We start from the raw sequence: 13,309 nt of genomic DNA on the forward strand, positions 1-13,309 counted from the left end.
AAAGAAATGCAGGATATATATATATATAATGTGTGTGTGTGGGTTTAATGTGTTTCTCTATCTATTTCAGATGGGGAACGGTTGGGTGTATGGTGATTATTGGAACGATGAGCGAAAGTGTCATCCTCGATTGAAACCCTTTGCTTTGTTGAGTGACATGGTAAGTGACCTACAACTACGGAACACGCGTCCATAGTTTGAAAGCATTTGACGAGATTATAAAATGCGTGTTACCTCTATTAAGTGTATTTTATGCCTCTGACGTTCACTTTACGTTATGAAGTAAATTGCTTCTTTAAAATTTCAACCTTTTAAAATAAATATTAACTATAGTCGGTCATCAATTGGTGTCGAAATTGATGCTAATGGATCAGGGACAGGTCGCGATAGCCTATACTTAACTGACACTTCAATTCCATAACACTATTTTATTTTAATCAGAGTTCATTTTATATGATTTAGGAAAAACACGTTTCAACTATAAACCATGGATTGCTTTCAATCTTCCTATAAATCGTCTCAGCATTATTTTTTCTTACCTAATCTAACATGAATAATCAGTAATAAAACAGAAATTCAACTGAAACTAGTTTTTGATTAAACAAAGCTGTAAACTCATTTAAAACTCGGCTTTGTTTAAATAAGCTGTTACTGACAGCTATTAATATATATATATAAAAAAATCAGGTCATTTTCTACTTAGGTCAACTAAGATAAATATTATTTTAGTTACTTTTAAATAAAAATGTAAATTTTTTCGACCATAAAAACTGAAATGAATGAATGAGTTTATATTAGAAAAAACTGTATTAACGTCGAGTGTCATGAAGTATAAGTTTAAAAAAAAAATAGTATTTGAAGTTGAGTGAATGAATAAGAAAGTATTTTTATGAACGATTTGAACAAGATATATCGAGTGTGTAGTAGGAATTGAAAAATAACCTCTATCATTTATAAGAGAGCGATGCTTTCAAAGACTTGATCTGTGTTTTAGGAGAAAGAACGTTATGAAGAACCAATTCGAGAGTCAACTAAAGCCCTCCTCGCCCTCGGATGGAAACTCGATCCAAGTGAAGCACGAACAACCCTACCCCGCACATCCAAAGTACGTTTTCATTTCATTTTCTCTCATTTTCAACACTTTTCTAAAAATTACTATTTTACATTGAAACTTTTTCGTCTTCATAAAATGCAGATATTCTATTTTGGGCCTTCAAGGTTGAAAACATGCCAATGAATAATAATTAGATTTATGCTTCAAAAGAGGAGTTATTTTAAGATCTTTCACTTCCATATAAGGAAGGATTAAACGATTTTCTATGAGTATTAAATGATTTGCGATGAGGCGTAGGAATGCAAGCAAGGCAATAGGACTGCCCTTTTTACCCATTTTAATTATCGTATAAAACGCAGGACTGATGGTTTTTGCGTGGCTTTTTGTAGTTTATAATGCCTAACTAAACTCCGTCAGTTTAGACGGGATATGGGTCTCCCCCTCTCCAGCTTGGAGGGGGCTGAGACGTATGCTTTCACCATAGTTTAGTAAATAAAAAAGATTATGCAGAAAATGACCTCATTATTCCAGTAATGTTGACGAATAATCCAAACAATATCGGGGTTGTTGCCCTGATATTTCATATATATATATATATATATATATATATCTCATATTTACTTTTTTTCCCCTAATAGTTCATAATTACATTGGTTTCTAAGTGTAGAGATGCCAACTGCTCTGGACATGCCAAAATAATTTTTAAANTATATATATATAACATAATATAGCATAGTATATTATAAAATGTTTATATTCTATTTAAAAACCAGATATTTACATTAAATTAAACACTAAATAAATGTTTCAAAAATAGCCTGGTTGATTTTATACATGGGGTGTCAGTTAAACTTTTAAAACTAAGAGTGTGCATCCTCGAAATCAGACATGGGTCGGATATGCTTTCATGACGTACGCAAAAAAATCATCCATAAAAGACTCAATACTCACGTCAATAATAAATGCCTAAGAACAAAAAGGACAAAAAAGAAAGTGTTTTTCTTCCGACAACAATGAAGAGGTCCTGGAAAGAACGCTCCTTTACATTTCATTGAGATTTTAAGTCGTTAAGAAGTTCTGAAACTGAGAAACCCTGTAGTGGAGAGTCGGGTAGTCCCGCGCAGCGGGTACCTCCGCCCACTTTCCATTTCAGATGTATAGAATATTTTTTCAAGTCAATGGGCCATCGGACATTAATTGTTATATTATAAAAAGATTATTTTCAAAGTTTCAAGTATTTATGCAGCTGGTAACATGGTAAACAATAGTTTTAATAATATTTTAAATACAGTAGTCTTGAAATTAAGAAAAATTGGTTGAATGTTTCGATTAAACTTTATTTTAATACTAAAAAAATAATTTTTTCTATACATACAGCATTAAAGTATGTAGTCTTAAGTTTAATTTGCACAAAGAAGGAAGTTTATATGTGAACAATTGTTCGAGTAATTACAAATTTACACAAAAATTGGATTTCGGGTAGCCCCGCTCACATGAATGTCGGGTATCACCGCCTAATTTTATTTCATCGATAAATGTACGGTTGCAAAGATTATTATTTTATTGCTTCAAATTTGAATGTTATATGCATTTTTAACAACAAATATATGTTTTAATATTATATGAAACATAAATTTATATATTTGAAAATGAAAATTAAATACTTTTAAAATGTAATTGATGTATCCAAATTAAATTTAATATCAAGAAATCATAAATATTATGATAATCTTTTCGCTTACTTATTTATTTTCTCTTATTTGCGAACGAATCAGTCAACAGAAGCATTTGAAAGTAATCAAAATACAAAGTAAATTTGTAATTTTTTAAGAAGTATTTTAATATTAAGTTTATAAGAAGAGATCAACCAAATAAGTTTATTTTGAAAAAAAACTATTGTTATTAATTATAGTTACTTAAATTGAATTATTTTCGTTAAATATTTAATATAAATTTATATTAATATTATAAAATACTAATATACATTTATAATGATAAAAAGTATGACATTTGTTGTTATTAAATGATAGAATTCACTAAAAGTATATAAATATGCAATAAATAATATAATTTTGTGATAAAAATGATAAATGAGGTTTATCTATTGTCAATACATTGGTCATTCTCACTTACACCTGAAAAAACAGTCAAAAAAGATAATTTTTGTAACTGGGCGGGGCTACCCGACATATTTTGAAAAGAGCTGAAAAACATGTGTTTTTAAATTTCGATTTTTTTTAAGTTTAACTGTTCTTTTTTTGGTTTATTCTTTTTGCATTATTTAATTAGATGATAAAACAATAGAAACATACAAAAATATTGATTATTACTCAATGTTATACAGAAATATAAGCAATACTCCTTAAGTGAGCGGGGCTACCCGACTCTCCCCTATATTAAAATTTATATGTATATTTTTTAGTCGGAGTCTGTTCATACGTATACACCTCAACCAGTGGATATGGCAAATTTGACTCTCACCAAAGAAATGCAGGTTTGTTATCTCTTTATTTATTTTTCTCTTTATTTTTTTTATTTTACGCATTAAATCCTTAAATGTTTTTTCAGATTTATTGACTTGCTTGCTTATTTTCATTTGTAAGATGTACATTCGTTGTTTGTATGTTTTTTAATCATTTGTATTCCTGTATTACTTAGCAGAATTTACATCTTCATGAAAAACCGCGAAACGAAAGTATTATTGTAAAAATTATTCTCAATCGAATTCGTATACAGCAGTAGATGACCCAATATATTATGTTAATAACTTTAATCGATAATGTGTTTAAAATTTTCAAGTGAGTAACGGAAATTTGAGTAACAAAAAAAAAAAAAAACACAATTTTAAATCTTTTCGAAATTTAAAAAAAGAAAACTAAAATCTATGATTTCTGTCACTCTAGAACAGTGGTTCACAAAGTGTATTCCGCGGAACCCTGGAGTTCCAATGAAAAATTTAGGGGTTCCGCTAGACAAATTTTATTTTATTAAAAAAAAATAAGAATGGTGTTTATTATATTCACATTTCCCTCGGAAAGATAATAAAGGAAATTCATTCCATAGATTATGGAAATTTGATTGAATTGAGTTCATATACACAATTAGAAGCCAAATTTAGAACAATTTCATTAACATTATTCTGGTCAGATGTTTTCTATGAAGATCCTAATTTAGCAAAACTAGCTATTCGAATACTATTGCCGCTTGAAACTATTCAAAATATGTCAGTCCCAGTACAGTAAACACTTGACAGGCGATCGGCGGTCCTAAAAATATGCAATCTTAAAAAAAAGTAGCACACGTTGGAGTTCCTCTCGAACTTAGTAGCAATGAACATTTTATTGACTGTTGTAACAAGTTGATATCACGTTTCTTATTATGCTACAATTGTTTCGACATTTTCACTTAATCCTCGTCCCTCAGTGGACTGATCTGTAAAGACACGCCTCCAAGTAGAACACCGAAGTCACGGTCAGGTGGGTGACCACTCTGCGTAGGGACCGACGGTGCCTCGTTAAACTGTTATACCGTAAAGTACTCAACTTCACATGCAGGGCGCGACTTAGCCAAATTGGGGCCGGGGGCAAAAACTTCTTTGGGGGGCCCCCATAGCTTCATTATTTCAGACATGAAGAACCGAACTTTATAGAGGTATTTAAATTTTTTCACCTCATTATAGATACAAGAAAATTGACAAAAACCTAGAATAGCTATAAATATCCTCCAATGGAAATATCGTTCTGTCCATTTTATTGATTTTCTGACATTTCTATCTCTATCTTGCTGAATGCAGTTTTCTGATTCTTAACTTTGTCATCATAGCTGCGAAAAATTCATATCCTTGCTGTCATTAAGGAGGAATTCAGCTAAATTTTCGAAATCACGCTAGCTCAATTAAGAAAATCAGAAGCCTGTATTATTATAAACATATCGCATTTTACGATATGTAACGGAAGAGCCTTTTAATGGGTCAAATTCATTGCGAAAATTTAGCTGAATTTCGCACTAGAAAGCCATGGATTTACGAAATAGTTTTTTTTGTGTTCATACGATAGATTAATGAAGCTAACATAAAACTGACTGATTTTACACTGTACTGATATTTTGTTTAAAACATGTTCACTTAGAAACCTAAAATAAATCTTCTATTCGATTTGGGGTCCCCCTCTGATATGGGGGCGTGGGGCAACCTGTATGCCCCTGCCTTAGCCAGGCTCTGTTCACACGCAGGTCGTCGGGCTACCGAAGCAAGGGAGCCATCCCCTCAGCAGAGGATCAAAATTGCGAAAGCATGTCTTCGGATTCTCCAGGGATGTATCGCCAATAGCTCATTGTGCAGCTCTAGTGTGATGTAAATAATGTAGCTACCTACTTACCACTGGATCATTAATGAGTAATAATTTTGATGGGGTGCGATTCAGGGAGCAGCTGCTACGAATTAGGTAACTATAATAAACCAGGCTAGCTCTCTATGTTATTTTTATAACATTTTAATTAATATAAAAAATACAAACACAACACTAACAAATATCAAACAACATTTTCGTACTACATATACACATCTACTTGTAAACAAAACGTTCTACAGAAGAATCCGAGAGGATCATGGGTGAAGTTTTCCCTAGCTCCCTCTTTCGGGCAAACCAGGCATTACATAACTGATTTTCTAAATCACACCACTTGCAATCGAAAATAATTAATTTTTCGTGTTTACTGCGAACTGAATGATTAGAAATGATGTCTGTTTTATAAGTAGAAGAATGTTTGTATTTTATTATTAAAGTAATTTAAATGTCAGCGATTTGTGACTCATAAAAATTCAAATGCGAAGAGTGGTATGATTTAGTCTTATATCTCTGCAGATTTGCGCACACATTTTATTAAGGAACTGATTCAAATTGTAACAGAGTAAATTTATTTATAAAAAACGAATTTTCTTTTTGCTTCTTCCATTAATTTTTTTAGGCTTGCTCTTTATTTCTTCAATTTTCAACTTAAGATGAAATCTGCAGCTCCCTCTGCCGTCCTGGAGGGGTTATCAGTATTGTTCATTCTTTTATGTTCTAATCTATGTTTAATGGATTCTTATAGACCATGTCTGAAAGATTGGCTGAAAATGCGCATGATATGTGGGCAAAAAAGAAAAAAGAAGAACTGGAAGCTTTAGGTTTGTTTTTTCATTCAGTGGCCTTTTCCAAAAAAAAATGTTTTCTGCAACACATAATGCTATAAACATTTTTTTTTAGGTGGTGGCATTCATCCACAATTAGTTCCGTATGATTTATTGACCGACAAAGAAAAACGAAAAAATCGAGAACGTTCGCAAGAATATTTGAAATATTTACAATACGAAGGCTATAAAGTGTACAGGTACGTCTTTTTTTTTTTTAAGCGAACCTTGCAATAAATATTTTTGAAATCATTTCATTCGGGGTTATAACTATTCTATTTTTTTTTTTTAAAAAAAAGTATTTTATATTATCTTTATTTGAACTAGCATACATACATTTATTTTTTCTTATTATTTTAAGTTAAGAAATGAATTAAAAATAGGAATTTTGTTTTTAAAAAAACTTTAAGTCAAAAGATGTAATAAAGTGGATTTTTTTTAAATATTTTATAACCGTCGCTGAGCAGCCGACCCAATTTTATGGGTTTGTAATTTTGAACCCAATCCAGAAGACAAGGGAACTCATGGATCGAGTATTGGGAGAAATTTGCCTTCGAGGAGGACTTTTTGATGGAGCTAACCCGCTTTTGCGTTGCATGGAGAGGAAGAACACGAGCACATTCCAAGGTTAGCCTAACCCAAGATCCGTCTGCCACTGAGGCTATTTCATGTCAGCACTGTGGTCGGTGCAAGCCGGATGCGGAATTCGTATCGACTGGGATTCGAACCCTGTTCGCAGCATTGGAAGGTGAGCGCTCCATACCCTTGGCAGAATCACCTTTAAGCAGTCTAATTAGGACCTATGATTGGGTCCATTAAATGATAATAATCCAGGTAATACGCAGATAGGCCAGATACATTGATTGGTAAAATATATTGAAACTCATATTACAAATAATAACCTCTCTCTCTCCCCCTACTATACTCGCAACGTCGTTATGACGCCATTGAATTCCAAAGGAAAAAAAACAAAAGCTGTGATCGATCCCACGTGGTTTTATTTAGTTTGTCTTTTTGTGAATCACACTCACCGTCTCGGCTTTTGTCTATTTAAATGTCTTCATCTGTAGAATCGTAAAACGGTTCTTTGCTCATTTCTAAAAAGTCGCATTAGTTGTTATTCTTTATACTAACGTGCCAACTTTCGACAAAAATGAAAAAATTCGAAAAGATAAACGTCGGAAATAATTTTTTTTTTAAAATGAGAAAGGTAAATGTCTGAAAAACGATGCAAAATTAAAAGGAAAATTCGTTGTAAGGAAGAAACCACCACGTCGTACAGAGAAAGTAGTTTATCAGATCAGACTTTTATTTGCAATTTCAATTTCATTTTAAACATTAAAAACAAGTGCGTCCCATAATGGACTGATATCAGTAGATCACGGAAGTCTTGTGTCAGTGAGCGGGTGGGTGACTACTTTGAACAGCCAGTGAAGGGACAGAGGGTGGGTGATATCCGTCCTCTTTGAACTGTTCTACAATAAAGTGTTCGAATTCGCTCATTGGTCGTCGGGGTACCAAGGGAGAGGATCCATACATCCACTTTGTAGATGAGCAAAAACGTCCTCAGAGATGTTTTTCAGACCGTTGCCAATGGACCATGGAGCAGCTCTACTGTGCACTATGGCTACTAGTACGTAACACACGCTCCCAATTGGCTCATACGAACTGGTTGTTGTTGTCCGTGGCCATTAAGACAGAGAGGGTGTGATTCTTCTTGTTTTCCAGAGTCGCCAACTATGGCCAAGAATTCGAATTCTGCCACACCCATATGTCACACCCGTTTTACAGGACGTACCCATTCATTCATCCATCGATCGTAATTTTGACCTGAACCAGAAAACGTTTCGTCTCCAGTTCAGTACCCCAACGGTACGATTTGTCATGGGAACAAGGATGACATTGTGACCCGACACATTTAACGTGCACCAGTCACCATTTACACAGTGAATTCGGACATTCACTGTAATATATATATATATATATATATATATATATATATATCAAGAAACTTNTATATATATATATATATATATATATATATATAGTCATTTATATATATATATAGTCATTTATATATTCATATATGCAGTCATTTTGACTGATTTCGGGCAATATAGGCATATGCTGAGTTTCAGTCTTTCTAGTGTTAAATAAGCCAATCCTCATTTAATGTTGAATAATTTTAAAATTTCTTATTTTTGGAAAGTGTATATAATGCAAGGAAAAGTAACGAAACTTGTGTAAATACTATTCTCATATTACTAAAATACTGTTTAAATGTATTGTGTGTAACTATGTATTGAAGCATGTTAATATGAAATAGAATAAGTACCTTCAATTATATAGTATTTATATAGTAGCTTCATATATATACATAAGTACCTTCAATTAAAAATTTCCTTAACTTTCTTCTGTAGTTCTAATGATAAATCCAAAGCTTTGTTAAACGCTTCTATTAGATTAGATCTTTTTTAGATATATGAAATGCTACATTTGTGTTTCCATTTTATTTTATAATTGGAATTTAGTTTAAATGGCATAAGTATTTAGATTGCGATATCGTCCTCATTTAGTTTTAACAATAAAATGAATAAAACAAAAAAAAAAGCAGAAAAAATTAAACTGATTTAGTTTTTCTTTAATTTTTGGTTAAAAAACATCTTTTATTTTTGATGCCATTTTTATGTGAAAATTTTTTGTTTCTTGCTTTTTATTTAACTTTTGTAGTATATTTTTGAAGATGAAGAAATTTTTTAAAAGAGTTATTTATTTAAAAGAATGCAAATTTTACACAAAAAATAATTTTTACAATAGTTCATTAATATTTGTTGTTACTTGATAATTGAATAGATCGGTATTATAATTTTTTTTTATTCTTAAAGAGTTTGAATTTTAAATGAAGAGAAAAAAAGTTTGAGCGAAATGAATTGGAAAGTTCATGTTATAGTTACAATGATAATTCAGTTATTTGGAGGAATTTTTTGATTTTGTTTTTCTGTGTAATATATATTTTATTTTGATACATATTTATTTTTTTAACTTATGCAAGATTTTAAATTGATGAAAATTCCATGTGCATAAAATGTTTTTTTTTAAAATCTTGATCCCAGCATGCTTTGTTATTATTGCATGGTTGTGAGTCCATGATAGTTATTGGTTGTGTCATGACATGTTGTTGCTTGATTTTTTTTATTTTTAAGCATTTTATTTAATTGATGGCAAGTGTTTTGAATGAAACTAAAATGCTAACATTGTAAAAAATAAATAAAGTTGATAATGAAATTATTGTTATTGAGTGTTGAATGTTTATAAATTTTGTTTTTGTGGGATTGTGGTAATTGGAATAAAAGAAATTATGACAGCCAAAGTGGCCTTAATGTTTAATTAAAATAGTACTTAAAACATTTGTTTTGGGAATTTAAAATTGTTGTATTGGAAATTTTAAATAACAGCCAAAATGACTCTCATTTTTAGAGAAATACTACTGATGCGAAATGTTTTGGGGGAATTTAAAATTTCTGTTTTGCTAATTTAAAATGGCAGTCAAAATGTCGTTCATTAATCCTTAAAACATTTACTTTTGGATTTTAAAATGAGTGTACGGCTTTTAAAAGGGAACAAATCGAGCTGTCATTTGATTTAAAAGATTATTTTATTGTATCAATGAAATACAGCCCCTGGTTATATTATTAGACATTCTATAAGATTCTATGTAAAATTATAATTATCAGGTGATACTCTATACAGCTTTATCGTTTTTATGTGACTGAAACCGGTTTGCATTTGTTTACTTTCCTGTATCTGTGGCTGGGTGGCGCAGTTGGTTTGTCGTCGGCCTTCTGAGCCCAAGTCTGCGGGTTCGATCAGACACCGGATTTTCGGGATGCAGAAAATCCTCAGCGGCCATGTCGTATGATTATGCGGCATGTAAAAGATCTCTGGAGTGCCTTATTGGCTCTTGGCATTTCCGGCAAAATTAAATTCCTAGTGCACTTTAGCATCCAAATAGAGTTTTGGTGCTGCCATCTAGTGTGGCAGAAACTAGACGTCCAAATTCACATGACCAACGGTATCTCACCCATTGTGGTGGTCCTGAAAGAGTGGATATCCCCTCTGGAGAAAGCACTAGGTCTGCTCATCGGCAAGACCGATAATGCAGCTCATTGGAAATAAAAAAGAAACAAAAACTTTCCTGTGTCAATGGGTTAACATTGTCATGCAATAGGTTCAAAATAAATACACATGGAAGATATATAAAACATCTTCCGAATAAAAAACCCATTGCATGTATGTTTAAATATAAAAGTACTGCCTGTAAACTCGTGCAAATCATGTAACTATTAAACTACAGTCTGTCTACTAATTGGGTCTCATTATTATTATATACTAATATAATACCTGATATAATAAATAGTCTACATTCATATAATATACATCGTCTAATTTATCCTATCATCGAATTTATAATGTCTCATTTAATCCATTGATACAGCAACGTAAGCAAGTGCAAACAGTGTCGTAAAAACTCTAAAGCTGTATAGAGTATCAGCTGATCATTAAGATTTGACATAGAATCTTATGAATGCTTCTCATAATTTGGCCCTGGGAATGTATTGTACCATTAATCAACTGAATATTTAATGGATGGTATGGTATGGTGTCGTAAAAAAAGAAACGGAGATATCTCCCATTATGTCATTTAAATGAAACGTTGAAAATGTATTGAAGGAGACATACTTTCATACAAAAAGTGACTTTGGTGTTGGATTTGTTCCTTTATTGGGAACATGAGTATTATACTTCATTTTTTGAATTTTGCCTTATTACTTTCTTTATTCCAACTAATCGACAGTTTTCTTGTTTCCTTTTCTCCCCCGCTATAACCTCTCTCTTTTTTGCTCTATGAAAATGACCGGCTTTTTTTCTGCAACTGAATTCCTTTTTTCATTACATCTTCTCAACTCTTACATTGCTGATCCAAATAACTGCCATTCTTGCACTTTTTTTTGACTAAACTTTCCCAATCGTGATGATATCTTCCTCATCTTTAATCCACTCATCTAACAACCCTTCATTGGTCATGCTCTGTATTTTGCTGGCATTTAAAAATGCATGCTGCAAAAAAAAATATCCTTTGCTAACGAACAACAGGCTAGGCCTCTATACCGACCATGCTGACTTTGCACACTCTGCTAGAATCGGAAGAAAAATAGCGAGGGAGGATGAAGGTTTGGCCTCCACACCCGTTGCTGAAGAGCGTAGGTTTGCTTCCTCTCTCTTAGAGAAACTGATAGAGTACATGGACATCACGGCCATCAGCATGAAACTCCTGAAGCCAAGTGGAAACTACAGCAGGCGAAACAGTTTCAAGACATCGACGCGGGACGTTAAATTCTTCAGCAAGGTAAATTCCATAGATAGTTTTTTTAACCTTTTGCTTACGGCTGTTAACAACGTATGGACCACAAGTGATGGTACAACAGCGTACACCGTAAGCAAAGGGTTAACTGCCGCTGCATTTCCGCCATTTGAGAAATCTTTTTCACTTTCGAATCTTCTTTTCACTTCACGAGAAAACGTTTGGCATGACCCAATAATAATTCGTTTAACGTATTTGGAACTTAGTACAACAGAAGCGGTTAAATTTCAGTTGTGGGCCCTCCCAATTGGCCTATAATAGTTTCCTCTGATAGGGAGCACTAGTACCCGGTAATATAATGCGTGACTCAATTTGAATATTATGAGTCAATAATAAGAGGATATATAGGGCCATGAATGAATATAGTATTTTAAACTCAAATTTCCTAATTTGAACACTATTCAACACTCTATATATACATACATAGTAAGCTGTAGGGCCACATTGTTTATCCTTTACACACTAGTGTATTCTTTACAGGCTACAATTGTGATAAAATGACAAATTTTAGTAGATATGGTACATAGTAGTATTAATCTGTAAAAACCCAGCTTCTTGAATTACGTTTTGTGTAAGGGATCCGAAAATATACATTTTTGGGCAAAATAGGGAAATCTTACTCTCTCCTGGTCGCTTCGCTCCCCACTTCCCCCGTATTTCTCGCTAATAAACATGGAAATTTAAAATTATAAATTTCGTTGGTATTAACATGGAATTGGTTCCACACGTATAGTTTCTGATTCTACTGAGATAAAACATAAACCTAATTGTTTCGCTTAGTCACTAACTGGATTCACAATTTTGTTTTCTTTAAATTTCTATTTAATTATTAATTGCGATAAGATCGCCTTAAATATTTTTCCACCCAAGATATAATTTACTAGTGAGAAAAGTTAATTCGTGAATGTATATAATTTAGTTTATTTTATTCGGATAAGCATGCTATACTCAGTTTTGCACATGAAGCTTCTTAAGTTATTTGCTGTTTAAAAATTCTAAAATGGTTGATAAGTTGCAAAACATATGTTTCTCACAAAATGGTAATAAGGTATGGCAATAAGGTATCAGAAAATGACTATTATAAAAGAACATCGCTTTTAGCTTTAAACATTTAATGTGGGATATTAATAAAAAAACAGAAATGCATTAAGAGCAAAAAATAACAAACATAAATTTTAGAAGTAAATGTCATTAAATCAAGTGTAAAGGAATATTATTCTGGTTAAAAAAAATAATTTAACTTTTATTAATTTTATGACAACCGAAGAAATCTTGATTTTTAATTAAGGATTCTCTCTAATGGTTTTTCTTGTCAATGAGAATGCTATTTGTAAATAGAATAAGCTATTCTCCTCTCAGTTACCATGGCTTCAGAAAAACTCCTCATCACGCCAGTAACTTATGTATTGCCGAAATCTTTATGTCATATAGAGAAACCAATGAACTGAAACCTTTATAAGCATTGTCAAAGATGAGTGGGGACATAAAGTATAGTCAATACATACTTAATTGCAGGTGGTGCTACCCCTCATGGAAAAGTATTTTTCTTCTCAACGTACATTTTTCTTAGCGGCTGCAACAAGTTCGGCTACAGCTTCAAATGTTGGGATTTCTACAGTGAAAGAAAAAGAAATGGTAGCCAGGTGAGATTTTCTTCTTTTTT

At 32.2% G+C, this 13,309-nt stretch overlaps 1 protein-coding gene across 1 annotated transcript in view; it reads left to right on the forward strand.

The window, feature by feature from the left end:
• LOC107450496 (Ryanodine receptor) overlaps positions 1-13,309 on the forward strand; it is a gene marked incomplete in the record, with an annotated part of 265,214 nt that overhangs the window by 144,034 nt on the left and 107,871 nt on the right. Inside the window, 7 exon segments of the mRNA XM_071180425.1 lie at positions 71-160; positions 995-1,105; positions 3,477-3,548; positions 6,146-6,221; positions 6,301-6,424; positions 11,379-11,631; positions 13,162-13,289. Of these exon segments, the coding sequence (XP_071036526.1) occupies positions 71-160; positions 995-1,105; positions 3,477-3,548; positions 6,146-6,221; positions 6,301-6,424; positions 11,379-11,631; positions 13,162-13,289 (854 nt within the window).

This window comes from Parasteatoda tepidariorum, chromosome 4 (assembly GCF_043381705.1).
Source record: "Parasteatoda tepidariorum isolate YZ-2023 chromosome 4, CAS_Ptep_4.0, whole genome shotgun sequence".
NCBI lineage: Eukaryota > Metazoa > Arthropoda > Arachnida > Araneae > Theridiidae > Parasteatoda > Parasteatoda tepidariorum.